We start from the raw sequence: 27,127 nt of genomic DNA, 5'->3' as shown, positions 1-27,127 counted from the left end.
GTTTTGACGCTCACGGGGCGCGCGGGAAGTCACAGGCTTCCTCCACGGCCCATACGTCCTCCTTCATCATCTCGGCCTCCAGTCGAGCCTCGTCAGCAGCCAGATCTCTAGCGCGGTTGCTCTCGAGAATGACCTTCTCGTTGGTCATATTGAGCTGTTGGATGAAGGCGTCGTGTTTTGTCATATCCAGGGCCTTCGTGAGGCCGTCTGCCATAAGCTCTGCAGACGGGGTATATGCGACGTCTACACGCCTTTCGGCGATTTCTTGACGCAGCCAGTGGTTGTGTATATCGACGTGACGGAGCTTCGTACGGAGCTTCGAGAGCTCACTCGTAACCAACTTAACCGTCTGTTGGTTATCGCATTGTATACGTATTGTCGTGGGCTTTTGCTCTTTTGAAGCGTACGTCGCGCGCTCGCCGAGCTCACTGGGGAGCTGGACTTGTAAGCGCGAAATCAATCGGCTTGCGAAAAGGGCTTCCTTGGCGGCCTGCGTGAGCGCTAGGAGCTCTGCTTCAGTTGTTGACGTTGTGACGGTATCTTGCTTGTTGGCCCGCCACGCGACGAGGCCTCCGAAAAGCTTCATGGCGAAGGCCTGGGAGCTCTTTCGGCATAGTGTATTGTCGCCAAAGCTCGCGTCAGACGCCACCTCAAGGGCGTCATTCGCGCTGCCTGGGGCGGCGCCGAAGCAAAGGCAGAGGTATCGCGTTTTGTATAGGTATCGAAGGACTCTGTCAGCGGCCTTCTGGTGGACTTCGCTTGGGTTTTGATTGAATCTCGCGAGCCTGCTGGCTGCGAAAGCGACGTCCGGCCGCGTCATCACAGCGGCGTATAGGATCGTCCCAACTTTGCGTTGATAACGGTTGATTTCGCTGGGTTGCGCGTTGCCTTCACGCGGCAGCAACTCCTCCTTTGCCATCGGAGTGTGCTTATGAGAATCGTCGTCTAACACGTCAGCGCGCGTGGGAAGCAGTTTCTTACACTTCTCGGCGTATACCGCCTGTGAGAGCCAGAGTCTCCGTGTCGCGCGGTCGCGAAGGATCTCAAGGCCTAAAAACCATTGAAGTTTTTCGCCGCCTTCAAGGTGGTATTTGCCTTGAAGGGCACGTATCTCGGCCATTGCCGCAGGCTCATGGGCCTTCGGAAACGCCAATACGCAGTCGTCAACATAGAAGAAGAATGTGACCTGGCCCTTTTGCCAGCAGCAGTCTTCGCCTGCAACGCGTTGAAAGCCTTGCGCCAACAGCCCACTTTCCAGGTGCCTTTGCCACAGCAGAGGTGACCGACGCAGACCGTAGAGGGCTTTCTGTAAGCGTAGGACTACGCCTTGTTTGCGGTATCCTGGAGGCATCTCCATATATACCTCCTCATCGATATCTGCGTGCACAAACGCATTCACTGCGTCGTATTGCAGCAGCTCGAGGTTGAATCGGGCGGCCAAAGCCATCAGTATTCGGAATGACATACCTGCAAGCGTTGCGGCGTACGTATCTCGCGCGTCTTTCGCCTGTTGGTCTCCACGTATCACGAGCCTTGCCTTCACCTTCGTGAGGCGGCCGTGCTTGTCAAGCTTGTATGTGTATACCCAATGGCAACCAAGAATCTGGTTGCCGCGCGCGGACGCTTTGGAGACCTCTCGCCAAGATCGCGAGAGCTCGTGACCTTGTAGGTGACTCCTTTCAGCATCTCGAAAGGCGCTTTCAAGCGGGTGAGTTGCCAGCTGATTGTGTGATGTGGGAAGAGGGGGCAAGTCTTTCCAGTGGGTGCCACGCGAAGTGGCTGCTTCAGTGACGGTTCTTGCGTCGTTACTACGCCTGCGAGCATGCTCAGCGGAGCGCGTAGGAAGCCCCTTACTGTCTGCCTTTAACTGCTTCCGGCCCGAAGGCCACGCGACTGCGAGCTGTTGGAGCCCTGTCTCATGCGCTTTTAGATCGTCCGCCGTGCTGTTAAAGCATTCAATCACGGGTTGATCTACACTTGCCGCTGGGTTCGGGTGGCCAGCCCGCTTCAGCAGCGTACAAGTGCCATCCATCAATCGTTGCGTGGTCTTGTGTTTTTGGTGCGTGCGTCCCGCCAGAAACGCAGCCTTGAAGGACTCGCGTAACGGCTTCGGCCACGTCTTTTGTGTAGGAATGGTATTACTGCCGTCTATGGGCAGATGAGATCCCCTTTCTCGCCCCCTCACGCCTAGCGCAGTTGTAAGCGCAGTGAAGAAAGACGCTCTCGGCGGCGTCGCCGGCGGGGTTATCAGTTGGAATCTTGCTTCGGTGTGCGGTGCCGGCCCGGAGGGCCCGTCAGGGCGGCCTTCTCGTGGGCCTTCAGACCTCCGGTCTTCACGGCCGTGGACCTCTGAGGGCCTTTCGACTATACGGTCGTGAAGGCCAGAGGTCCTTTCGACTTCACGGCCGTGAAGGGCAGGGCTGCCGTGGGCCGCCCCCCCAGCTCGCTCGGCGTGCTCTGTAATCTCGTCTGCTTCTTCGTCAGCCGTGTGCGTAAAGCTTGTCTCGCGCGCTCCTTCGCGCACAAGGCGGTCAATAGTCTGCTGTATTTCGTTGAGATCTAATTCTCGCACGCTTTCAGCAAGGCCTTTGAGATCGCCATTGAAAACGGCGCCTTCGTTGAAGACGACGTCGCGCGTTGTGAATACTTCACCACGAAGAGGGTTCCATATGCGAAAGGAGTTGCTGGAGCTGTAGCCAACGAGGTAACCTATCCAAGCACGTGGGGCAAGCCTTTGCCTGCGCTGTTTGTGAAGCTGGGTATCTGCAGTAAGCGCGTATGCTTTGCAACCGTATATTCGAAGGTGTGAAAGGTCGGGCCTTGCGTAGGGAGCCTTTTCCTCAATCCAGAAGTGCTCATGCCACAGCTGGTATGGAGTCTTCCAGCCGCGGGCTGCCTGCGGTGTGCGGTTATAAAGGTAAGTGGCTGCAGTGTATATTTCAGGCCAGAGTACGTCTGGAAGGCTTGCGTCAATTGCCATACTGCGGGCTTTTCGCTTTATAACAGCAGCAATGCGCTCTGCAGCGCCGTTTTGCGCTTGGGTATTCGGAGCGCTCGCCTCAAGGCGTATACCGCGTGCTTCGAGGCTCGCGACGATTTCATGGTGGCGAAGAAGTTCGTTATCCGTCTCGATGACCTTTACGCGGCAGTCGTATTGGGTGTCAAGGAGCGCAAGGAAGTCTGTGATTGTCGTGAGCAGGACGTCTGTGGTCCTTTGGCGTAGGTAAAAGTCCCAAGTAAGGCCACTGCCTCGGTCAGAAAACAGCATGCAAGACTTATACCCTGCGTAGCCTATTTCGAGGTCGTGAAAGTCGATGGCCAAGCGATCGCCAGGCTGCGCTTGAGCAGCTGACTCTCGTGGGCTTCGACGGATCATTCGATGGGCTTTGCCTTGAGCGCAGGCGTCGCAGTCCACCGTGGTGATCTGTTGACCTTCAACACCTTGAAGGCGTACTCCACGGGCTGCGTTGACGATCCTTTTGAGCGCTTCTGGGCCTGGGTGCCCAAGGCGCTTGTGCCAAGTAATAAGGTCGCCAAGAATAGGCTTCCGGCGCGTGGCCGTTGTGTATGCGTGTCTCCTGCGCGTAGGAGGTGCTTCGTCTAACCGAGCAGCCGGCAACGGCACAGCTGCCGCAAGCGCGGCCTCCGAGCCGAAAGGCCGATGGTCGAGCACTTGTTGGTCGTGGATTTCGTCAACGTACGCAACGAAGGACCTGTCTGCCCTTCGAAGGCAGTTATTTCCTGGGCTGTTATCCCACCAAAGTCCTCGTTGCCTGAGCTTCTTGAAGGATACGAGGTTCGCGGCCAACCCAGGGCAAAGGGCCACTTCGAACAGGGTGAGCTTCGTAACGCTGTTGCTACGTGCCTTTAGGTTGATCTCCGCGGTCCCATACGCTTCGATAGGCAATTGCTGCGCGCCAGCCCATAGGAAGTCTCCATGGGGCGCGGCTCTCAGCGTCTTGAACCATAAAGGACTATTGAAAACGTGTACTGTAGAGCCTGAGTCTAGTATGGCTGATCCTGCAAGGTGGTATTGATTGTAGGCAGTGTGAAAGGACGCTGGAGATAGCTTCCCTCGGCAGCTACCATACAGTCAGTTAGGTAGGTTAGCTGCTTGTCTCACCTGCCTCAGGCGCTCCGCGAGTTCTGGGTCGTTTCGGACGCGCTCATCGATAAGGGCTTGAGTCGTTCGGTTGAGTGGCTTGCCATCCCTTCGCAGGTGAGGGAGCGCGTAGAAACACTCGTCTATTTGGTGCCATGGGCCAAGGCACAGTTGGCAGCCGTTGGTGCGCTTGGCAAAGGGTATCTCAGTGGCGCTCGTGCTCGACCTTTCGCGCTTGGCGTGTACGCTTGCCTCACGTGAGGTCATTGGCGACGACGACGAGGTTGAGGCTTCAGTTGGCACACTGAAATCCCTTGGCGGTTGGCTTTGCCAACGGCCTCCGCGGCCACGGCCTCTGCCGCCGCGGGCCCTATTGTTGTTGCCACGTTCTTCTTGGGAGGCATTGTTGCCGAGGTTGGTTGGGCCAAAGGCGCCTCGCGCGGCCTTTCTTATAGGCTCTGCGTCGTCTGCGGTCTGAAGGAAGCGTCTGACGTCGGCTAAAACGCTCCCTGGCGTAAGGGCGTCCCTTTCGGCTTCGCGGACGTGGGTTTCGTGGTATACGTATACCCAACTTGAGATATATGATCTCGCGAAGGCCGTTGTGAAAGGCGTGAACCAAAGGCTTGACGTCTGGGCCTGCGGCAGGCCGCTCGCAGAGGCTTCATGGAGCGCCCTTTCCCACTTCGTGATCCAGTCTTCGACGTCTCGTCGGTTGTTGAGGGGTTTTCTCGTGGGCGCCGTTAATACGGCATCGTACGCGACTTGCGCGTTGTTTCTGCGTTCGAAAGGGCGTATGCCGACGCGGGCCTCAAGGGCCTTTATCCATTGATCGACTTCCTTATCTGAGGTACAGCAGTGAAGCTTCAAGTCGATGGATACCGTCTGGCGAATCCATTCTTGAAGGTCACAGTATCGTTGAAGGCGCTTTTCTTGCGCTCTAAGCTCTTCGTTATATTCTGCTCGTCGGGCACGGTATAGGGCAAGGTCGGAGGGTGAGAGATCCTCCATTCCGTGCGCCCGCGGCGTATCGTTGTCGGTGTGCGGCAACAGGGTGCCTAGCTCCGAGGCCGTCGGGGTGACCGTTGCCGAGCGCGTTGACCCCGCCGGGCGCGTTATAACCCGCGGGTGGTCGCTTGGAGAAGGCTTTATAGGCTCTTCAAGGTATTTCTCAAGCGTCTCGTGCGTTTGGCGCGTAGCAATCGATGGGTCAATTGCGGCCCAGAGCTTATAGGCCTTTGCTTTCGTCTTCAGCTGGTCGAACCAGAGGACCCAATCGGTGGTCGCGTTGAGGACCGTTTTAGTGGTATCATTGCTCATCCTAGCGTTATAGGCACTTGTGAATAGCTTTGCGGTGCTCGTTACTGTCGGTGTATAGGCGTATGAGACTCTTAATTGTCAGATTGGCAAGGGTAACCGTGATGGGTCAATTGTGCGTATATTAAGTGTGTGTAGTGTGTAACTATTCTTGTGTGCTGCAGCTGCACCCTGCCGCCCGACTAGGCCTTTGGCAGCCCCTTTCTTAGGCGCCTAAGGCCACCACGAAGCCCACTGCCCGGGACGAAGCCTGTGGCAGGCCCTTCGTTGCCGCCGAGCGGCCGGTTATGCTGGCCGATAAGTCCTATCTCCGACGCCCTTCGTGGCGCCCTTCGTGTGCGTTACCCTCCAATTCAACAATATGCTAGCATCTGTGTGCCAGCACTGATGTGTGCCAGCACTGATGTGTGCCAGCACTGATGTGTGCCAGCACTGATGTGTGCCAGCACTGATGTGTGCCAGCACTGATGTGTGCCAGCACTGATGTGTGCTAGCATCTGTGTGCTAGCATCTGTATATGCTAGCGTCTGTATATGCTAGCGTCTGTGTGCCAGCTCGTGATGGCCTCATTGATTTGTTTTGCATATACTAATAGCGTTTCAGGCCAGCGTTGCTCTGGGCATTTGAATGGATGCAGCTCAGAAAGATGTTGGGCTTGCGGCGTTCAGTGAAGACATCCTCAAGATCGAAATCAGCGGACCTGGCGTTAGTTCTTCTCAGCTTCCTAGTTCCTTTTTTGGTTTTTTTTTTACTGACCTTCTTTAAATCGCAATAACACTTAAAGATCATTGATGTCACAGGAATTTTCCGTGTACCCACGCCAGGTAAGCTATAGCTGGTCCGCTGGAAGTAGGCATCCACCGATTGAGGGGCGTGCAGGACTCACCACAGAAAGCGATATCGTCCTTGTCGAGGATATGGTTAAGGTCCGTACATGTCGTCTGAACGCATCCAATGTCGGGAACTTGGGTCATACTGGCATTGAGGATGGTTGCACCGAATGAAATCGATACGCTGTACAGCACGCTCTCTTTCTACCAGATGCTGGTCGTCAAAGTGGTCATTTTTGACCGTAGGCCGGCAGTACTTGAACATCAGAGCGACATCGTCGAGCATTACGGCGACCCTCATTTCCCGAAAAAGCTGCGTATGTTCGCCGAAGCAGTGTATCTGCCAGTGCTGGTTTCTTTACTCATAGTCCTTTTGGCTAATGTTTCACTTCTGACTGATGATACCTTGTCGGTGTCCCCTCCCTCAAGTAGATACCAGCTGCATTGTTATATCTCTCCATCGGCTGCATGCAAATATAGCTTTCTTGCTAACTGGCAGTGCAACTCCTTTCGGACTTGTCGATGTGTTAATCCTCGGAAGCATGGACGATATTCGACTTGATCATGAGCGACAAGAGCGGCGCTCAACCAAGGAACTAGATCAGCTGTACCGGGGCGTTTTGAGATCTCTGTACGGCGGCGAAGCCTCCCTGCACGGTCAAAGAACCCATATACAGCTCGACGCAAATCGGCAAGGTCCTTCATCACACCAAGTCTGACATGCTTGTAGGTCATCTCGGCAGGTATTTTCAGCGTGGAAGCCGTATCAATTCTCCCGTGATGGGTCTTTCGAAGCCCTGACCGAGTTGATGATACGTGGTCTCGACGAATTTGGCTGTTTCGCTCGGTTGTGCTCTGAGAGGCATCGACGGTATGAGTAGAATCCTTCACTATAGCCTTGTTAGTCAAATCGCAGTCTTGCAACGCGCTACTCACCTTTGTAGGTGCCGAGATAGATCACATCGTCGTCGGTTCGTTTCTTGGCTGGCTGGCAACCTACCGCCGTCAAAGATGCCGCATTCTGCTCAACCATCCTAGGTGATCGTCGTCTCACCTTTCGAAAAGGATCAGAAAATACAGCTGGTGAGATCGAACCACCAATTGTGGGGTACCTAGCTTCGTACCGACACGAGCTTTCATTCAATGTGAAGATGTGAGCGCGTATGGTAGACAATGGGCTTCCAAGCCTTTGAGCTTACTGATGCCTGAGGCAAATATATGCTGGATCGGCGTATGTAACACTTGGGTGACGCTAGGCGGTATAGACCCTGTGAGGGTTAGTCAGGGTGGCCAGCGGAATATGCATATATGAGTGAGCAGAAAAGAGTGTCTATTCCTACTAAAGAGTGGATGGAATCACCACAGGCTTGTGGGCCTAATGCTATCCTAATAACTGTTACAGAGCTAGGGCCAGGTGGAAATGGCAGGCTGGCCTGTTTAAGTACAGTCAGACCATTCTGGATGGGTTATGTCCATGACTCGCATAGAAGCATGCAAGGATTCTGTCACAACCCCACCCGCCTGGTTTTCTAACGAAACGCTCCGTCATATACAGATGCTCTGCGCAATCTTGACCAAGGTAATGGTCTTCACCCACTCAGTCGATCCCGTCTGGTTCCTGTGGAGCGTTCGAGAGGCTAGCACAGCGATGCTGGTCGGCAACCTCGTCCTCGGCTTGCCGATCCTCCGGACCTGCTGGCGGTTCTTCGTCCCCAGAAATGACAGCAGCTCGGGGGCCAAGTCATCAAAGGCGAGCTCGGGCGCCACGGGCGACTCGTCTGCGTCAGCAGCTTTGGAGCCGACCTCGTCGAGGTCGGCGCCGACGGCGCGGGTGGCGATCAATAGCGTTTACACGGACATCGAGCTTCACGGCAAGGACGGTACGCAGGGCATGACACGGAGGCTGTCGGTCCGGCAGGAGAGCGTATGAGACCCGTTTGTTCGAGTCGAGGGATGGCGGTGCTGGGCTTTTTGAAGAATGCTGTCTCTGGCGTAGGGCAAAAGGCGCATTCTTTCGAGTGGCCGACAGGCCCTCCTCAGAGATGCGGGCAAAGAACCGCAGGTCTTCTTTCGGCTGGGTTTGGCTTGCGAGTGGGTTAAAGTCCGGAGGGGGTCCGGAGCTTCGGCTGGTGCTGATGCCGTGACGGTGGCCCAGCTCCAGTTCGGTGTCAGAGCGGATTCTCCACTAACGAGCTACCTCAGAGCCTGTATCACATATGCCGTAGCGTTTTTCGCGATTTTTTCCCTAGACCCTCAAAGCTAGAGACGACTTTGTCAACAGACTGTGCGATAGTCAAAAAGACGTCCTTATGGGCCTCGTAGTGCCTGGCCCACTCGTGAAGGGCGGACAAGACAGGGCCAGTGGCGGCCCAGTGAGAAATTGAGATCGGAGACCCCTTTGCCGTCGAAGGAGCTGCATCAGAGGCGTTAGGCTTGCGTCTCGCCATGCTGGGCCGTAGCGGCTAAGGTTCGGTATTGCGGCGGTGTTTGGCTCTTGAGGTAGAGGCTGGCAGCCGTTCGGTGCCCTCCGGAGGGTGCGGTAGAGGCGACAACATGCTAAAGACGGTCGCTCTTTGAGGTGTTTGACTTGCGGTTGCCATAATCTCAGCCTATGCCAGCGATGGTAGCAGAGTCCCTGATGTTTACAATGACCTCACGCAGGGTTTGAACTTAGGATGGTCTTTGGTTCTGTGGATTATATATGCTTCCCATAGATTTGAAGTAGTATTTAATCCTATTTTCCTTGTCGTCTTGGGAAATGTGGCTGTGAGGCGGTGGATTGTTTCGTCTGATTCGAGCTCCCAAAATAGTAGTAACGTCTGGATCAATCGGTTCACTGGCTTTCCCACTCTTTGTACCATGTGGCTACTTGATCATCGGCGTAATCCCAGGTCGTCGGAGGCGTGAAGCTAGCTGGAAGAGAAATCTGATACGGGAAAGGAGGAACGTTGGTGGTAAAGTTATGTGGGCGGTCTGTGCTGCCCATCTTGTATAGTTCCACTAAAACCCATCTTTCGAGGCGTTGACTGAGAAACAAATTCCACGACGTGGAGACCCCGATAGTAAAAGAGTGGCGGAGGGCGTGGGAAGTGAGGGATTTTACTTCAATCAAGAAGTGATCGTCTCTTCGTTGACTACGGTTGAGTCCTATCGTAGTGGCCGTGCCCAGTACCTCATATTGAGAGTGATCAATAACGTGACTGGGCGTGGACATCGGCGTATCGATATTATCTGCAAAGTCCACAACAAGGGAGAAGCGATCGCCAACTCGTCGGCATTCCATACCCTTGAACTTCTTGCGCGTCCAGTCAGGCCAAATCACATCGCGCGTCGTCCAGCCGTGGTGTGCGTATTCCATCAGACGGCGGCCAAAATCATCTGTCAGTCGGCTCAACGGGTAAAGCTTATGCTCCTGAATGGTGACGATTGGGAAGAGCGAGTATGCCTTGTCTCTCGTGATGAATTTCAGGTCGGCGGTTGTACATGCAGTCTTGAGGATACTGAGGAGAGGAAATCCATCAGTCAGTGTGAGACGGATTGTGGTGCCACGCTTGGCGTTGTGCAGTAACATCTCGGCAGGTGTTTGAGGCTCATCACCATCGTCGTGTTCGCTTTCGTTCTCCACGTACAGTTCCTCGAGCCTTAGGTAACGTGCGAAATGCTCGGCTCTTGGTCCTGTCTCCAGAAACACATCCAGATACGGAGTGCGTAGACAGCCGGGAACGAAGAAGTTAAGGGCAAAGCCTCTCGAGATGATTCCGCCATATTGCCCCATGCGCTCACGGAATTGTCGGGGATTGCTGACAAAGGCTCGAAGATGCCTTTCGATGTTCAAGCGAGTCTTCAGCAAGTGCCCCGGGAGCCAGCGAAACGACCGGCACACCCGTTGCAATCCGAAAACCTCCGGTATGGTAAGGCAGGATGTAAGGGAGTCCAAAATTGGGTACGGAGCATCCTCGCTGAGTAGGCCCCGGAAGGTTGTGGCGGCTGCTTTAGCTGAAGTCATGTCGAATTCATGTCAGATAAGACGTGCAAAAACCAGAAAAGGTGCGGCGCAAACCTCTGTGTTGTGTCAGTCATGCCAGGAGCTGGGCTCAATCTGAACGGCCAGGAAGTCGGGGGTCATGAACGCCGCCAACCATTGTGGCTGCTGGACGGGGGATCCAGACTTTTAATGCCAGGCAGCAAGGAAATCACTACAACCCACTTTTCTGATGTCACACCGACGGCAGGTTTGGGACGGTTCGCCTCAAACTCGATGTGGACGTGGGTGAGGCGGATGACTGGGGCCGGGCGTAAGGGCAGCGGGCTGGGCTGGACAGGAACGGAGGGGCTACATCGCACGAAAGACCGTTGTTGCCATGGGTATTGGGTTGGGCTGACTGGCGCTCTCGGCTGGCACTTCACATCACTGGGCCATAGGGTTATATCCTCAAACTCGTTCTATTCTGCGACCATGGCGCTTCTGGCAGTACGGAGCTTATAGTTACCTAATCACCTGACGAAGCTGGCACCATCCTCGTATGTAAGGATACAAATAAAGTACCTCGGGGTGTTCCCCCACCAAACGTTTTAGAGGTAGATCTGGTTACTTATTGACTTGCTGCCTCAACACGTTAGAGTTTGTTTGGGTGAGCTTGGCCAGGTTCCGCAGCTGGCAGTAGTCCGCCGGTGCCCCACAGGTGCGCGCAGTATTCAGAATTCTGGAATCATCTAGGTCGGGGTTTCCCAGAAGCCCAGTAACATGGCACTTTGTCGCCAGTCTAGCAGCTTCGGTACTTCTCTGGCGCCCCAATAATCCTTTGCTGTTAGCCCCTCTAGACCTTTGAACCTCCACAGATACTCTTCAAGCCTCTCAGTACAATAGCTTTGTGTCTTGTTCCTCTTAAGCCGTATATCTAAGTCCACGTTGGCGTCATCCAGGTTAATCCCTCGGTACGATCGATGAAATGCAAGTGGAGACGAAGTTAGTGCACGGGCCAGAACGCTACCTCTGGGGCGTTGTGGCCAGTGCACACCAAGCCTCACTTCAGATGCGCCTCTTCGTTAGTGCTTCCGCCTCAAGGACTCCTCTATATTCCTAAGCGTTGTGCTGTCTAACATGGCCTCACCTGGACTATTTTCTGGACCCAAAACGGCGGTATCCCGGGAGTCTCGCATCCGAGCCGGAAGACGCGTTCCCCCGGCTGGCGCGGTGACCTGGCTTCGACCCAGTCCATAGCGAAAACAGATTGTTCTTTCTGCGGCTAAAAGAGACACAATGGACTTGTAACCATTGCACCCTTAACCACAGTGATGCAGATCACAACTAGAATACGCTTGTGGTCTTCTTCTTCTTTTTCTTGACCGGTGGCCCCCACTCCACATCAATCGGTTCAACTGCGTCTTGCACAGGCTCATCCTCCACCACAGCTTCCGGTGCAGGTTCTGCAGCCACCGCCGGAGACGCCGCCTCAGGCTTGGGGGCAAATCCATACAACTTGTTGCCCTTTTTCTTCTTCTTTTCTTTTCTAGTGAAAGCCTTTTCATCTTCCAGTGCAGGTTCGCCGTTCAGTGCAGGTTCCTCTGCCGGCTCCGGTTCAGGCTCGGTGGTATCTAGCAAAAGGGTCGCTTCGGGGCCTGCTGTGGTGTCCGATTCTGCCTGGGGCGCAGGCTGCGACTCGGGGTAGACAAAGGTCGACTTTTCGCAACATATCTCAACCATGAGTTTAACGAGCATCTTCGAGTATGGTGTCGCGCTGTCAAAGCACTTCAAAAAGCCGATTTTGTCCAACGAAGCGGGGTCCTCAAACAATTGCTGAACATGGAGTTTGATGAAGTCCGAAAACCAGCGGTCATCCTCCCCAAGGAGTTGACAAGCATCCGATGCTAAAACGAGAATCTCCAAAGCAGGCGACGCTACCGCATAACGAGAGATCCTCGCCTCAGCAAGCGCTAGCAACCACGGTAGCTTGTAGGTGCGCGCAGCGGCGTAGACGTGTAGGCTGGTTCCAAGTTGAGTCGGGTTTCTCGCCGTATCTAGCGGATATTTGCCTTGAAGAGTTTGCCACGTGCCAGTGTGGAGGTAGTGGATGAGCACATGGCCTGCTTCGTCTGGTATATGCCTCAGACGTATTTCGTGAGAACTGCGGCGAATGACATCGAGTTCTTCGCACAGTAGATCGCGCGGAACTCTAAACTGTTGTCCGCTCTTGAAGTAGACCTTACAGCTAGGGCTTGCATAAGGGCTTGGAATGATGATTAGCGTACGACTTTATGTTGAGAGAAGAAACTTCAACTTACGACACCTTGGGTCGAACTTCAGGCTCGGTGTTTTCCGATGTGTCTGGCGGCGGTGTCGCCCTCAACCCGTTCGTCTCCATGCTTGGCAACAGTTTGCTGCTAACCAATCCTCGATTTCATTGAAGGGTTCCAAGAATGCCTTTTAAGGCGTCTTACCTTGTCTCTGTGTAATGTTGTATTCACCATTACCTTAACAGAAAATCACCTCACCTATGTATAAGTCTTGTGAATCAGCGATGACCACGGTCGATGAGCTTCGTTTCTTTTCCTACAAGCGCCTACCAAACATAGCCACAGCTTTCCCCGCTGTGATTACAACGCTGAAGTGCATCGGGCTGTCTAGCTTCCTGCACAGACATTGCCAAACTCCAAAGGCGTTGGTTCCGACAACAGAATGAACGCCTTTGCAAGCCTGTTGCTCACACCTGCTTTAATCATTCCTGTCCCGCGTGACTTACCTGCAGTGGACTTGCAGCCGGTGAATGCAGCCGTGATGCAGGTGTCCACCGCCAAACCCAAATTAGTGGCTAAGCGCTCCCCACGTCGTTGCGGCAGGCGCAGCTTGCTGGCCAGAATCGCTGCGTGCCCAGACGCAAGACCAGCTTCATCTGCAGTAGTACTATGAGCGGCGTCGTCGCAACAACTTGTATCATCGCGCCACTTCAATGCATCGAACAAACAAACTTTCTTATACGCGCCTAGCGCTAACAGCTGGGCACTTGGAAGATGGGCAGCTGGGCAGGCAGGCTGGTGACAAACAAAGCAGCATGCCAGTATTGGCGGCGTCAAGGCGCACGGCAGAGGAAAAAAGGAGAGTGTGAAACGTGCCCGCTGCCAGGGAGGCGTAGCACATTGACGGCGGCTGCTGCATCTGCTGGCTGAGGGCGGGGTGCGGACCGCAAAGGGCAAACCATCTGTCTTGATTCAAGTGCCCCCAAAAGTAAAGTGATGGGCTAATACCTGAAATGCCGGGGAGCCGAGTCCAACCAACCTACCATTATCGGCACCTGCGCCACGCATACATCTGCTACATCCGACGGGTCTACCAGAAAAGCACTGCAATGTGACTCTCGGCGGCGGCTGTCCTTTTCCAGCCGGCGCTTATCATGGAACCCTGATTCGACCTACAGTGCCCATCCGGCGCTGTTTGAAAAAGCTCATCTCGGCGGCGCGAAGTGAGATTGTTAGTAACTCACCCTTGTAACCCGAAGCCAGTCGGAGGTGGAGTCATCTGGGCAACGTTTTCAATACCTTGACGAGGCTCTTCGCTGACGAGCACGGTACCAGCAGCGTTCGGGACATTGTAATAACAACACAGCCAGGGCCCGTTAAAGCGAGCCACGGCGGCGCGCTTCGAAGATTGTTACTAGCAAAGCGCTCAGATGCAGCCCTCTAATTGATGGCGACTATTGGGGCCGGTCGGAGGTGGAGTCATTGGGTGGCGGTTAGGGCACTGTTACTGGCAAATCAGTTAGTGAGATGACAAAATCGGGACGAGGTGGGGGATTAGTCGGCGAGGAGGATGGGGTCTCGGCGCGCGCCCGCCTGTGATGCGTTCCGATGTTTCTTCTCAGCGATTGTTAAGCGCCTTGACTGAAATTTGGAAAATTAATGCTGAAACATAACTTTTATAAGGGATTTGATTTCAGGGGATGATTTGGGGGACCTGATTTAGTGGATGATTTGGGGAGCCTGATTTAGGGACGTGACTCAAGGGACTTGATTTCAGGGATGCAATTTGGGAGACGTGATTGATAGATGGACTACAGGGAAGCTTGGGGAAACCAGTTCGAAATGGATGCCATCCGGGATGCTATTTCACTTAAATCTGCCGCTCTATGACCGCCCCATTGATGTCGTGCTCTGATCAAGCGCCGCCCTTTCATTGGCGCAGGCAGCCAATGCTGGTGAACTCGTGATGTTGATTCAGCGTTTGCCTGCTACAGTGGACTGGCAATCAGACTGGAGCTGAAGGAGCGTTCGTGTTGCGATGCCACGCCAACCAGACACAGTGGGCAGGTGGTGGTAGTATGGAGACCTGACTCCTAAGTGATTAGGTAATTTACCTCAAGGTGCCCGTCCCCCAAGGGGATCCACAAAATTTGGTCTCTCCCCGACCTGCTGATGTGGATCCTACATCCCAGACCCCTAGTTCAGGACGGACCTGAGGAGTCATTATAATTCATCTGTTCTTTCTGAACCTACTCCTTGAAGCTGCGACTCTCACAGCAGGGGACTTCTATTCCTAGGAACACAAAACTAAGGACGGGGCTATTCCCAGGAATGCTAAGGACGGGGGCCGCTCTAGGTCGCGGGAGCCGTTTCTGTTCCCAGGAACACTGAGGACAGGGGGACCCATTCCCAGGAACAAGAAGGGCAACGGGGGCTTCAGGTCGCTGGAGCCGTTTCCGTTCCCAGGAATACTAATGACAAGTAGGTTTTATTCCCAGGAACAAGAAGGGTCGAGCCGCATAACTGCTGGGCCAAGTCTAAGGATGAGCTGGTTAGTAATATCGCGGGGTGATCGACCTGGACTAATGTTTCTTGGAGAGCAGGGCTTATCCTGTCCCTGTGACTGAATGCCCCCCTGGATTTTGCGACCAGGAAGAGCACTGTTTCATCCAAACGTCGTCCTACTACATTTCTTCGACCAGAGGACATAAGCTCTCACAAGAGCGATTCTGCGTTCGGTAGCGAGAATAGTTCGCTCCAAGTGACAAGCCTTGAGGCCTAAGAACAATATTGTGGAGTCTTAATCTAGGTAGCTAGGGGCTTGAAGACTTATATCTATTTAGATTGCAATCAACCGGCTCTATTGAACGGCGGGTACGATTGTTGGCTCAAATCGAAGTTAGCTTGAGATTGTGCAACGGAAGGAAGCTTTTAACATATTCATTTGGGCTTATTATGAACAAACAGACGCTTCCACACCAACACTGCAAAGAACCCTTTCTGCTCAACTCTGAAAGGCGTTGCTCTGCCATGTGGCTGGTCTGCAAGGAATCTTCTGGAAACTTAGATCCGGGACGCAATATCTACACGGACGGTAATGTGCGCCTGCCACCTTCCGAAGTGATGATTCCCCATGCCCACGCAGAAACGGCTGGCAGCCCAAAGCACAAGCTCCCTGCTCCCCGAAGCTGAAGTTCAATGGCTTCATTATTTAACTGTCTGCTTGAGGCCTGCGCACTACAAGCATTACTAGTAATGCATCACGCAGAAACAGTGCACATAAGACCAATCAATCCGTTTACTAGCTTGGTTGTGGACAAGCCGTTTGCCGATTGCAGTGCAACGCGACGCAACCGACGATGGCGGATACGGCAGAACCCATGATCGAGGTGAGCAAAGACCACGCGCTACCGTGCCACGACGGCTTTCTTGCGGCCTAACCCTGGTGAAATAAAGTTGGAATAAGGGCAAATAACCTTTTCGCCTCGGCAATGACCTGCCATTGACCTGCCATTGGATGACATCATTCGAATGATGGTTTGACGGCACGACGAGCAATGAGTACGAAGGTCCGCTGATGAAACTCTCCGTGTCGCAGTTGTCCTTTCCTACAGAGGTTAGTGATGGGAAGTAAGCAAGGGTGATACTTGCCATGGCAGCCCTCAGTAGCGGCCACGATGGGTCACTCAGAGAGCCGCTCATAGTGCTTGTGTTTCCTCTGCGATGCAACATAGACGGCCCCTTGATCGCGGTGGTTTATTTTATTACATTGCTATATTACGTTTTCTCTGACTTTCTCAAAGTTCTCATTGGTTCTATCCCGCTTCTTTTACAGGAGTAAGTCAAGTTTGGTGGCATCCATGTTAGTATCGAGGCCACAGTGGCTTAATACCACACAGCATCGCTATACTGAATAACCATACCCTGTTTAAACCATAGATTAAGAACAACCTGCATCTAAATCTTAGGATTTAGTTTCTACGGTTAGTTCGCCTCAGTCGTGCTGACAGGCCACTCTCACCTGCCCCGGCCGGGCACGATTGATGTACCTCACCCCGAAGCGCCGGCCGGCCCGCCCAGACCCCACTATGCTGAGTGTCCCCGCACCGAACTTCGGTTGCCATACGGGACCCTTCAATAGTAACATGGCCGAGGTAGGCGCTTCGGGGGCCCGCAGATGGAAGCTTTGATGACTGTAACCAGTAAGCCACTCGGGTGTCGTCTCGCCTACCAGTAAATTGAATGCGGTCAATGTAGTCTGAAAACCCGACCGACCTGCTGGTAAAAGATCTCCCGAAACGCCCGCAACCTAGTCATGCTTCTGCTAGTCGAATCCGCTCCCGATCGGCCCGATAGCAACAGTGCCCAGAGCCGCCGCCGCCGGCTGGGGACTCCTGTCCTGGGAACTCCTGATCTCGGTGCCCGATAGATTCGAGCAGGATTGCAATTGGCTAGGTCTCCCAAGTGCTTCAACCGTTAGGACCACAAGTTAGCATCGCGTTGCATTGAAGGCACATAACAGAGGTGTTAGGGTCAATAACTTCTGTATGTCTATCTAAGTGTCCACAGTACATACTCTGTAAATCTAATCTAGGACTGGCCCTCAGCCTGGGCTTCCATCCCTTTAGCCATCAGTCTACGCTTGAACTTCTTTGATCGTCTTTGCATGACCTGATCTGACGTCCTGAGCGAAACCCCATGGGAGTCATGCACGTGCCTTCTGAACGCATCCAATGTCGGGAAGTTTGGATCATGCTGGCATTGAGGATGGTTACATCGAATGAGATCACCACGTTGTATAGCGCGCTCTCGTTCTACTAGATGCTGGTTGTCAAAGTGGTCGTTTCTGACTGCCGGCCGGCAGTACTTGAAAGTCCGTTCTTCTAGGGGGAGCCTCTCATCGCCGACGCACACAGGACACTGATTCGGGTCGAGGAGGAGTGGGAAAGACTTGGCTTGAGGGCTCTCCTCTTCGATAGGTTGCTTGGGTTGAGGATGGGTGCGGATGCGGTCTCGTCTGACCGTCTCTCTCTTATTACAAAGTGTGACCATCAGATCGATAGCCTCAATCCAAAGCTCCATGAGTTTGTCGTGAGAGCAGTCGACTGGTTGGTGGCAGAGGATGTGGGCCAGTCTGGTGCGCTCGGGAATCTGGAGGTTGGTTTCCGGTTCAGCATACTCCTCCTCTTCTTCGCCATTTTCTTGCCTCTCGATATCCCATGTTGGGCGGTTGTAGAAATAATATTCGCGATACTCTTTGACGACGTTCTTGTCGCGCTGATCCCGCTTCGAGCGTATCTCCTCGGTTAGCCTGCGAATCTCGGCTTCGTTCTCGTCTCCTTGCACTCGGTATTGACCACCCTTCAAATTCTGTCGTCGTTGCTCCAGCTCCAGAATTTCCGGATCGGGTGACAAGTTCTCCCAGACCTCCTTGGGGACCATGTCCCTCGTTGCCCGGGGATCGCGCGTGAGGCTGACATGCGCAAACACTTTATACATCTGCTCCTCGGTTTCCTCTTCTAGGAATGTGTTCTGGAGGTCGAACTCAACGTTCTCGTTGAGGTACGCGCCTTGGAACCTGGCGAACTTGGGATCGTGGCGTATCATCTGGTCGCGGACGGCATCAGAGGCATTCCCTAAGGCCGAAGTTGTTAGTATTGGTGGTCCTCGGCAACCGCTGCTTACTTCGACCTACCATTTGCTGCATTCGCCGCCCCTCTTCGGGCGAACCGTGGCGTCCAGGCCTTCTCGAAACCTGCATCAAGGCTCTGTCGGCCCATGTCGTCTCGTAATTTAGAATAGCTCATGGCCTCGCCGACGGCCAACGCACCGCCGCTAAGCTTTCGAAAAATCGGAACCTTGAGCATTGACTGCTTCCACCGCAAAGCCGTAGACTGGACTGGGCCCCTGACCTCTGCTCTTAGTATCTGGGTCGCATCTGTCAGGCTCGCTGCGTCGAAAGCCTGGTCGTGGAGCGCTAGAGCGATGATGGTGCTGACGGCACAGAAGATGAGCTTCCTTGCGGGCGTGAAGAAAAAGACAGTCCTATCCATAGTCAGCTTTGAAAGCACCAAAAGGGGTTGAATCCGCGGCGCTACGCATACTCACGGCCTTGGCTTGTTGTCAGCTCCTTTGTGGTGGATAAACTTGACGGCCATCGCTGGTACGGCTCGACCCGTCACTGGATGGCGAACAATCATCATCAGTATGTCCTCATAGCACAAGGCTTTGGGACGCCCTCGCCCAGCTGTTTCCTGTAGCAACAGTCTGTCGAGAAGGGAGTCGTTATCTTTGCCACACTCATGATTGATGGACTTGACGCCTTTGAGCTTGAAAATCTCGTCCGTGCATCCGTCTTTGGGTGTTTTCCTTTCGGCATGCACGATTTCGGCAGGTCGCGCACCAGTGTAGTAGAGAAGTTGGTAGCAACCAGCCAGCTGAGGGCGCTGCCGTTCTGACGGGAAGATACCAGTATCATACGCGATGTTGAATGTCAAGATGGCCTGTAGGTTATCGGCTCCGAGGACTGGCTTCCCGTTGATATTAGGTGCCCGGTATCCGAAGCGGGGAATCAGAATCGTGTGGTGAAACTAGCCCAGCCCATGTCAGCATCATTGTGGAAGTGTCGATTACCGCAAATGGTAGATACCTTATAGAGCTCCTTGGCATCATTCCTGTCCATGGAGCGACCGGTGACGGTGTTGTATAGCTGCTGAAACTGGCGGATATATACCTGCGTCGTACCCCATGATTTGATTTTCCCTTTCGACCACTCGCTGACCCGGAGAAAGAAGCTCATCATTGTCTCGCGAGTTACGTTTTCTAAGGCTGTTTGCCACTCGCCGAGGTTCTGCTCTTTACAGTAACTGTTGTTGTAGAGGTCAGTCAACAAGAAATCAGCGCCTGGGCTTCTCGCAGCGAACCGTTTCCATTTCCTGCATACGACCGCAATATTGATCTCGGTTTCGTCTGCGAATCTTGGCTTGATGAAGTTGACGTTCCTGAGCTGCTTGCGTAGGTCGGCGTGCTCCTCAGCCGAGAACGGCTTCGGCTGGTTCGCGATCCGACGCTGTGCTTCTTGGTCGGTGAACCGCATTAGAAAGTCTGCGGTTGCTTTTGTTTGTCGAGGGCGACAATCGGGGGGCATCGGCCGGGGCATGGCTGGGAGATGGTCGCTCGTCGCATCGGCAGGAGAGGGGTCGTGACCGTGTACTGAGGCGAGAGAAGAAGAGAGAAGACGGCGGGCGCGATGCCGCTCTTTATGGCGGGCGGCGCCATTTCGTCAAGCGGAACCTGAGCAGCCTGAGAAGCCAGAAATCGCTCCAACGGTTGCCAGAAAGCGAGAGAGTTGGCAACAGGAAACCGGTGGCATAGCCAACGGGCAAATCGTAGGACATGGCAGGCGCTTGGACCAAAACAGCTGCAAGGGGCGCACTGCCATGACCAGGGTGCCGCTTGGCGTTGGAGTCAGGCAGCAGGACGAAGTTTTCAATACCTGGCAGTGTTCGCCCCTCGCCCAGTTCCCCCTCACTGCTTGTGCCGCATAAAACGGCGGCGCTTTCCTCCGGATTAGGCGGCCCCAGCAGCGACTTCTCGCTTTTTAGAGTTGAAAAAAAGTAGCTGCTGCGTGCTTCAAAAATCCGATAGATGCTGCGGTTATGTGTGGCGTAAGTACCTCTAGGTATAATCAGCATACAAGGGGGAAAAAAGCTGTGCGCATGACATCTGGTGCACCGCAAGATGCAGTGTCTAGCTTACCCGACTAGGTAGCCACTTGACCCGACTTTGTAGGACACATAGTGCCTAATTCGTGCTATTCACACTCTAAGGATGATGTTCTATACCCAGCAGCCTACTAGATTGCTTGTCCGTTAAAGTTGATTCTAGACGTTGATTACAACTTAGAATAGACCTGTCCTCCTACAGTAATACTTCTTATATAAACATATAGTGCAGCATAATACGTAGCTAGACAACTTGTCTAGGGTCTTTCCGCAAAGACAAAGCCTCCTAGCTTTAGTACAGTTTTGTTGCGCACGGCTGTACCAAAAGCGCCTGGCTTAAAGGTACATGTGGACTTTTGGAGTCATAATTGGATATTGTGTCAGCAGCGTCCTAACAAGAAAAGCCACTGCTGGATTACTCCACCAACAGTCCAAAGTAAATGCAAGTGTGCAATATAGATATGTATATACTGTGCATGCGTGTTTTTAGCATTTGCCAAAATGGCTCACTGTGCGCAAAGTATCTCGTACGGTCCATGCACTAATTACTCCACCTGTTCACAGCAGGTAAGCAACTCCGTTTCCGCGGCAGGTCCACGTGACCTAAACAGGCCCTCAATCGGACGGCTCATGTCAACAGAGCACTGTCATCGTCTAGCATCAGACTTGGCGGTAAGAACTTAAGTCGACGTCCACAATGAACGTACACCCAGAAGTAGAGGTCCAGTCAGCAACAGAAGTTGCTCCAGAGCTTATATGCTCGGGTTGCATCCGTTTTCTTGCGCCACCATGTTTTCGCTACCGAGGCGCTACACAAAGGCTTCTGAGTAGGAATTCAAGTCAAGTGCTTAAGAAATCTGTCATGGATGCCCGTTCTGGCCACCTACTGGCCAGCTACTCTGGAAACACATTCTAGACGCCTCTTTAGGCTAGAGAACTGTTCTGGAGAATTCAACGGCTAGCTTCCAGTTCTATTCAACGCACACCTGAGGATGTCTTGACAAAACAGCCAACCAAGTCCTTGTTCACGCAGGAAGTGATGGCAGCGATTAGCTCGTTTTCTTGGAATCCTCGAAAATGCTAGCATCAGCATAGGGAATCTGTCAGCCAGAAAAAGACAATCTATTGGTTTGAGAATGTGCCACAAACAGCTATGTGCATTCACAGCTTCACAATCATAAACCTGCACAGATTTATCCGACTCTAAAGTTCCTTTCCGTTCTTCCTCTCCTGGGAATATCCCAGGGACTTGATGTGAGTCATAGCTTGGTTGGATGTGTGAGTGGGCCTTTAGGTGATAAAAAATCAAACAAGCATTGGCATTCTGGAAGCTGTCCCCTTTCGACATCTCCTTGCGGTGACATCATACTGTTAACCATGGGTCTTATGTGGACAGGTGAAAGTATTTAAGCCAGTCGTGGCCCCTTCTCTGGGGCTAGTCCATATCTTTTTTTGTCTTTGCACTCCAAAAACTTGCTTCAGACCTTTGATGCTGGCGACCCACCATGCACACACTGCTTAGGACGCGTTGCAGCAGGCAGAGAAGGCTAATCTCACAGCGGCTCAACCAATAATTAACCTACATAAGCTGTGGGACACGTGCGACCGTCTAGTTTGCGACTTTGACGCGTTTCGCTCCATTTTCTATCAAGATCCTCCAGTTCGCATTCAATTGCAAGGTACACGATTTACCAGTGTGACAGAACCAGTGCGACAGAACCGGTGTGGCAGAACCAGTGTGCCAGAACCGGTGCGGCAGAACCAATGTGCCAGAGCCAGTGTGACAGAACCAGTGGGGCAGAACCGGTGTGACAGAACCGGTGTGACAGAACCGGTGTGCCAGAACCAGTGTGCCAGAACCAGTGGGGCAGAACCAGTGTGACAGAACCAATGTGCCAGAACCAGTGTGACAGAACCAGTGTGACAGAACCAGTGCGGCAGAACCAATGTGCCAGAACCAGTGTGACAGAACCAGTCAGTCAGTTACTGTATCTCAGTCGTCAACAATCTTTTCGCGCCCTGACCCCCATAAGATAAGGTAAAGAGACAAAGGATGACTTGTTCAACTTCAAAACACACTTTTTTGCTTCGACAACGACCTGCCATTGGATGACGTCATTCGGATGATCAATGATCCAACAGGAAGCAACCCCAGATGTCCAGTGCAGCACCAGTTCCTGACAGGCGCGGCCCAGGGCCTCTCTCTGTCTCCGCTCTGAACTGACCAACCTCTATTTTGCATTGGTTAGGTTGTGCCTTTCTTGCGCGACTTCTGCGACGAACAAAACTGGCTGGCGTCTTTCTCCTAGGTGCGGGATAGATCCTTTCCTTCAAGGGGTTAGTACACACACACATACAAACAATTTATTACGCCTGGCGGCAAAGCCGAAAGGGCCACTAAAGCTGACTACATGTACTAAGCTTATGTCTCTGTCTCCTTATAGCCTCTAAGTGATGTCTCTATTTCCTAATTACTCCTCCATATCTGCCGTCTCGCTTCGGATTCCTGTGGTTTAGTTGTATTATTAGCATGCCACCTTGAAGACTATTCTCCAAGTGTTTAACGTCCTATCTACGGCGGCTGAAGCAGTGCGTGCTGTCTGTGGCACGGCCATGACTCGTGATATCCTTGGCACGCGATCCCTGGACAGATTGACCTTCAAGGCCCTTCAAGGATCGGGCGGTTACTTCCAACGAGAAATGATTAGGCTGCAGAGTTGGCGCATGCTCAGATCGAAATGGTCCTAGAGTAACGCGTCACTTAGCATTTGTTTATTGAAAGAGGTGCGTCGGGATTTCCTCGGCACCAACCTCCAAAGAAGATTCGAGAAAGAGATTGTAGAACCCAGGGGCCAAACAGCGTGTGGGATCGCGGACACACGAGAGGTAACTGTCTTGCCTGTCTATCTCCATAAGCAGGTGGGAGGTTATCCCCCTCCCCACCTCGCCTGGGGCGGGAGCAGGAAGAAAGGAATGGCTGGATGGAACCGATGCAAGCACTATATATTAATCGGCAAGCAACCAGTTCCTCCCAAGGCCGCACAGGTACGAATACACAACAGCGATAGAAACACGATTGAAAACTCCCAGCATAGGTGTCATGCCTAACACAGATACACATACAGCCCAGTCCAAATGGTTCAGACCAGAGACAAGCACGTGTGAGAATTGAGACTCGGAGACATATGCTAGCTAGGAGTGCGATGTTGCAGCCGAGCAGTAGCTTACGTGTACGGACGAGACCTCGGTACCATCAGAAACTGTGCCATGCAAGCCAGGTCATCCTCTTGTTGAGGCAAACCGAAAGCTTGCTCCTATGACAATGGCCACAAAAAGTACATTGAAAAAGTACACATCAGACCCGAGGGCTAGACCAAACATGGAAGCTTCAGCTGCACAGATGGCCTGTCTAGACCTCCCTCTGACCGATCAACGTTTGGCTGATTGTTTTGCAGGAATAAGAAATAACAACTGTGGCGGGGACTGGGAGAAAGCCACCGAACCCCAGCTAGGCCCACATGGCGTGATCTAAGGCCTAAGATAAACACAGGTGTCGCATTCCTGGATACGAAGCAAGGTCGGTGTGTCCACATCTTCTGTGGTGTTAGTTCTGGCACAGGGGTTCAGGAGTGTCTGTCCACCTGGCTCATTGGCTACGAGGCACCGGGAGATAAGTCCCGTGCTGATGACAGGCTGACTGCTGTTGGCTGGATTTATATGATGAGACGCCGCTAGCTGCATAACACTTTAAGACCTTTCACATTTGAACTTGGCATGTGTCGTTTACCTGCCGCGGTCCCGTCATTAGCTTGCGCTGTGTAACTTACAGAGGTATCATTGGATTGCAAGGCGCCATCTCCCTCCCTCCAGTGCGAGCTCTTCTCCTCATGGCTTGGTTCCTGTAAACCATCTGGCGCGCGCGTGTTTGGGCAGTAAAGCGCCTGTAATATGCCTAGAAGTTGGTGTTGAAAAGTCGGCGACGTAGGCCTCTCTGGTTGCTGGCCCTTCTGCTTAAACCCGGCAGACCGGAGCCAAGGAAGGGCAGCGAGAGACGGAAGACAGACACTAAAGGAGGTGAGGGGTATCCACAATGCGTTCTGGCACTGCGTATATATTAGCACCTCTCCACGGGCTGCAGGTAAGCCAGGCCATGTTCGTATCTGCATCGCTGATCATCTGGAGGGGAAGATGGAGAGAGGAAATGACGAAGAGGAGCGAGAAGAAAAAGAAAAACGAAGAGAAGAGAAACAGCAGGTTCATGGGGGAAGGAGGTCAGCGCGCCGGAGCTATCCCCCGAACCAATCACAAGGGTTACCGACCCCTTCGAATATTTCGACATGCAGGGTATCAGCCACTGGCTGATTGGCAATCATCCCTGTCAACGGACAGACATGCACCAACAGCCTGCCCACAGTCGACATCCGGCCTGGTATTGGTCTTGTTTATATGTTTTCTTCATCCTCTCATGCCGGCCCCATCACTTGCATGGAGTACAGCTACAATGTTTAAGCCCTGCGACTTCCCAGCCGTATGGCGTCTCATGTAATATCTCGAACTTTTTCTCCTTGACTGGCCAATCGGACCCTATTCCGTACCTTATATCTCGCAACCACGGTCTTTCGCTCCGTAGTCGTCTGCTCTCTAAACCCGACGTCTCCCGTTGCCCCACGGCCTCACCGTTTCATCTGTTCTCCTTGGGCATCCACCCGTCCCTTGGAAGCAAAGTGAGATATCTGGCCGCATCTCTGGATGGAATTTGCCCCTCCCTAGCTACAGCCCGCTCGCTATTCTCCTCTTCGTCTTAGTCCAAACAACAGTAAGCATGCCATGAAAACCACCGAGCCTCGCCCCGCCCTGCTGAACGACACGCTGGCCGGCCGCGCATGCCTCATACACGTGTAGAGCACAGTAAGTTTGGATTTAAACTTGGCGCCTAGAACATCTACCAAAGTCGCACCGCATGCTATCAGTAAACTTTGGGTGGGCAGTACTTCCTGTTGTTCTTATGCAGATACCTGCCCCATCGTGCCCATCTCGCATGACCGCACCCTTTCTTGATAATCACCAGGGTCTGGTCAAATATGCCCTCGCCACCCCTCCCAGTTAGTTCTTCGTCATCGCCTCTTGACCCCTGATTCTTTGTTTGCTGTCCGTCTTTATACACTTCTCAATTTCGGACTTACATCCGTAAGACAACAATTGGACCAAATTTATAGCCTTCAACCGAATCTGTTCTCCATCCCATCCACCAGGTCGCTTCCAACTTGAGTCTGTTTCCACAGCGTCCACTCGAGATCACCTCCTAGGCGACCCGCTCCTGGAGTCTGCTATCCCATTTCTGTATGACTCTTACCCACGGCTGTGGTCCAGTCCAAGAAGGCAAGTCAGCTAACACCCATCTGTCAGAAATCAAATGGCCCAGTCAGGCTATCCCGGCCAACCCCTGCTGGTTGACGCACGACACATGTCCCTGACTCTTTATGACATGCTACTGCTGGAGCAGGCGCCCTTCTTGTCTCCTACTTACGACAACTATCTCTGTCAGTAGTGGACTGGGCTAGGTTACTATATTTGTGAGCTAGTATTTTCCTCTGGCAACTCTGCAGGATTAATTCATTCGGATTATTAGGAGATGGAACAAACTAGCCATTAGTCGTCAGAGGCAGCTGTAATGACGACGCCTGGTAATTCAGCTGTCAGCTGGGCGCTGCGTTCCGAAAACTGGTCCTTGTACCAGGAACTTCAGCAAAATCTCCAGCAACTGCAACCAGCCTTCTTCAGCCAGTCGGCGCAGTGTCTAACGCCGGCTGACTCCCCCCTTGCCATGGACGCAGCCTGGCAGACTGCCACCAGCGGTCGAACCGGATCAGAGCCAGACTCTAGGACCACCATAATGAAGAAAGTAGCGATATTGGTAAAAGAACCACCGGAACCGCATCGTTCGTCGACGGCCCAACACCGCACCAAGAGGGCGCGCGTTGAAGCCGGCAGCGAACACTATCTTGTCACCCCGATATCGTATGACGACAACGAGGGCGAAAACAGTGACATATCTCAGGCGCTGCGAGGCCTGGAAAGGAAGAAGACACATCGCGTCAAAAGTCGAGCGGCCGCCAAGCGCTTCCGCGAGAAGACAAAGCAATACGAGACGACCCTGGCCAACAGGGAGGAGCAGATCATACAGAAACGCATATATCTGGACGCTTGGGTGAAAGCGCTTAAGAATGAGGTGCTCGCGCTTAGGATTCAGATTCTTGAGCATAGCAGCTGCGACTGCGAGATGATCCAGGGATACATTGCGAGGACGGCCTGTAGTGTCGTCTACAGCGGGTACGAAGTACTTGCAATGCTGCCGTCGTTGATATGAAGCTAGGACGGAAACGAAGCTGAAGCATTGCGACGTCCGATACCACATTGCTTTGGAGCAGTGCTGAGAGAAGCGCGGTTGGGGCATCGGAGAGCACACGAACGAGGGCAGTGGTCTGTTGGAAGGGAATTGCGTCTGATTCAAGATGTCAGTCAGTGTTGAAGCCGCCTCGTCTAGACTCGACGTGCCCAGTTGACTAAGCTTTGTTCTTGCTCCTCCTTTTATCCCACGGCACCAGTTTTCAGACATCTCCGTCTATTCAACAAACGGCTTCTCTGCCGCAAATATCGTCGAGAGACTTTGCTTAGTGGATGGACTTTCAGCCGATACAATTTGGCTGTTTGTTGTTGTCAGGCCCATCCCAGTTCACTCGTTACAACGATTGTCACACTATGCTTATGGGACAATATGGTCTTACACAAGCATGACTAAGTTTGCCTAGGATATGCCAGCATAAGGGGTCTTCCACTCACTATATAGATAGTCGGGATATTCCCATAGTCATTCGTTCTTCATACTCATCAATTCATCCTATTGACCCCCTACCTGACGATCG

The 27,127-nt window shown here is 53.1% G+C and overlaps 6 protein-coding genes across 6 annotated transcripts; 2 read left to right on the top strand and 4 right to left on the bottom strand.

The window, feature by feature from the left end:
* Nucleotides 1-6,337: 6,337 nt before the first annotated feature.
* On the bottom strand, nt 6,338-7,279 carry CH63R_10596 (FluG domain-containing protein; the record flags this gene model as incomplete). The annotated part of the gene is made up of 3 exons (XM_018305570.1): nt 6,338-6,559; nt 6,763-7,136; nt 7,183-7,279. 3 exons carry the CDS (start codon nt 7,277-7,279, stop codon nt 6,338-6,340), a joined length of 693 nt encoding a protein of 230 aa, XP_018154994.1.
* A 549-nt stretch (nt 7,280-7,828) lies between these two features.
* On the top strand, nt 7,829-8,176 carry CH63R_10595 (UbiD family decarboxylase; the record flags this gene model as incomplete). The annotated part of the gene is made up of 1 exon (XM_018305569.1): nt 7,829-8,176. The coding sequence occupies one exon, from the start codon at nt 7,829-7,831 to the stop codon at nt 8,174-8,176; it is 348 nt and encodes a 115-aa protein (XP_018154993.1).
* Nucleotides 8,177-9,079: 903 nt separating this feature from the next.
* On the bottom strand, nt 9,080-10,252 carry CH63R_10594 (uncharacterized protein; the record flags this gene model as incomplete). Its single annotated transcript, XM_018305568.1, has 1 exon — nt 9,080-10,252. The coding sequence occupies one exon, from the start codon at nt 10,250-10,252 to the stop codon at nt 9,080-9,082; it is 1,173 nt and encodes a 390-aa protein (XP_018154992.1).
* Nucleotides 10,253-11,554: 1,302 nt separating this feature from the next.
* On the bottom strand, nt 11,555-12,608 carry CH63R_10593 (uncharacterized protein; the record flags this gene model as incomplete). Its single annotated transcript, XM_018305567.1, has 2 exons — nt 11,555-12,473; nt 12,529-12,608. The coding sequence occupies 2 exons, from the start codon at nt 12,606-12,608 to the stop codon at nt 11,555-11,557; spliced, it is 999 nt and encodes a 332-aa protein (XP_018154991.1).
* Nucleotides 12,609-17,070: 4,462 nt separating this feature from the next.
* Nucleotides 17,071-19,576, bottom strand: CH63R_10592 (FluG domain-containing protein; the record flags this gene model as incomplete). The annotated part of the gene is made up of 4 exons (XM_018305566.1): nt 17,071-18,116; nt 18,176-18,525; nt 18,589-19,070; nt 19,130-19,576. 4 exons carry the CDS (start codon nt 19,574-19,576, stop codon nt 17,071-17,073), a joined length of 2,325 nt encoding a protein of 774 aa, XP_018154990.1.
* A 6,299-nt stretch (nt 19,577-25,875) lies between these two features.
* On the top strand, nt 25,876-26,571 carry CH63R_10591 (BZIP transcription factor; the record flags this gene model as incomplete). Its single annotated transcript, XM_018305565.1, has 1 exon — nt 25,876-26,571. One exon carries the CDS (start codon nt 25,876-25,878, stop codon nt 26,569-26,571), a length of 696 nt encoding a protein of 231 aa, XP_018154989.1.
* Nucleotides 26,572-27,127: the final 556 nt, after the last annotated feature.

This window comes from Colletotrichum higginsianum (assembly GCF_001672515.1).
Source record: "Colletotrichum higginsianum IMI 349063 chromosome 7 map unlocalized unitig_7, whole genome shotgun sequence".
Taxonomy (NCBI): domain Eukaryota; kingdom Fungi; phylum Ascomycota; class Sordariomycetes; order Glomerellales; family Glomerellaceae; genus Colletotrichum; species Colletotrichum higginsianum.
Note: the sequence above shows the minus strand (reverse complement) of the source record. Positions and strands in the feature narration are given on the sequence as shown.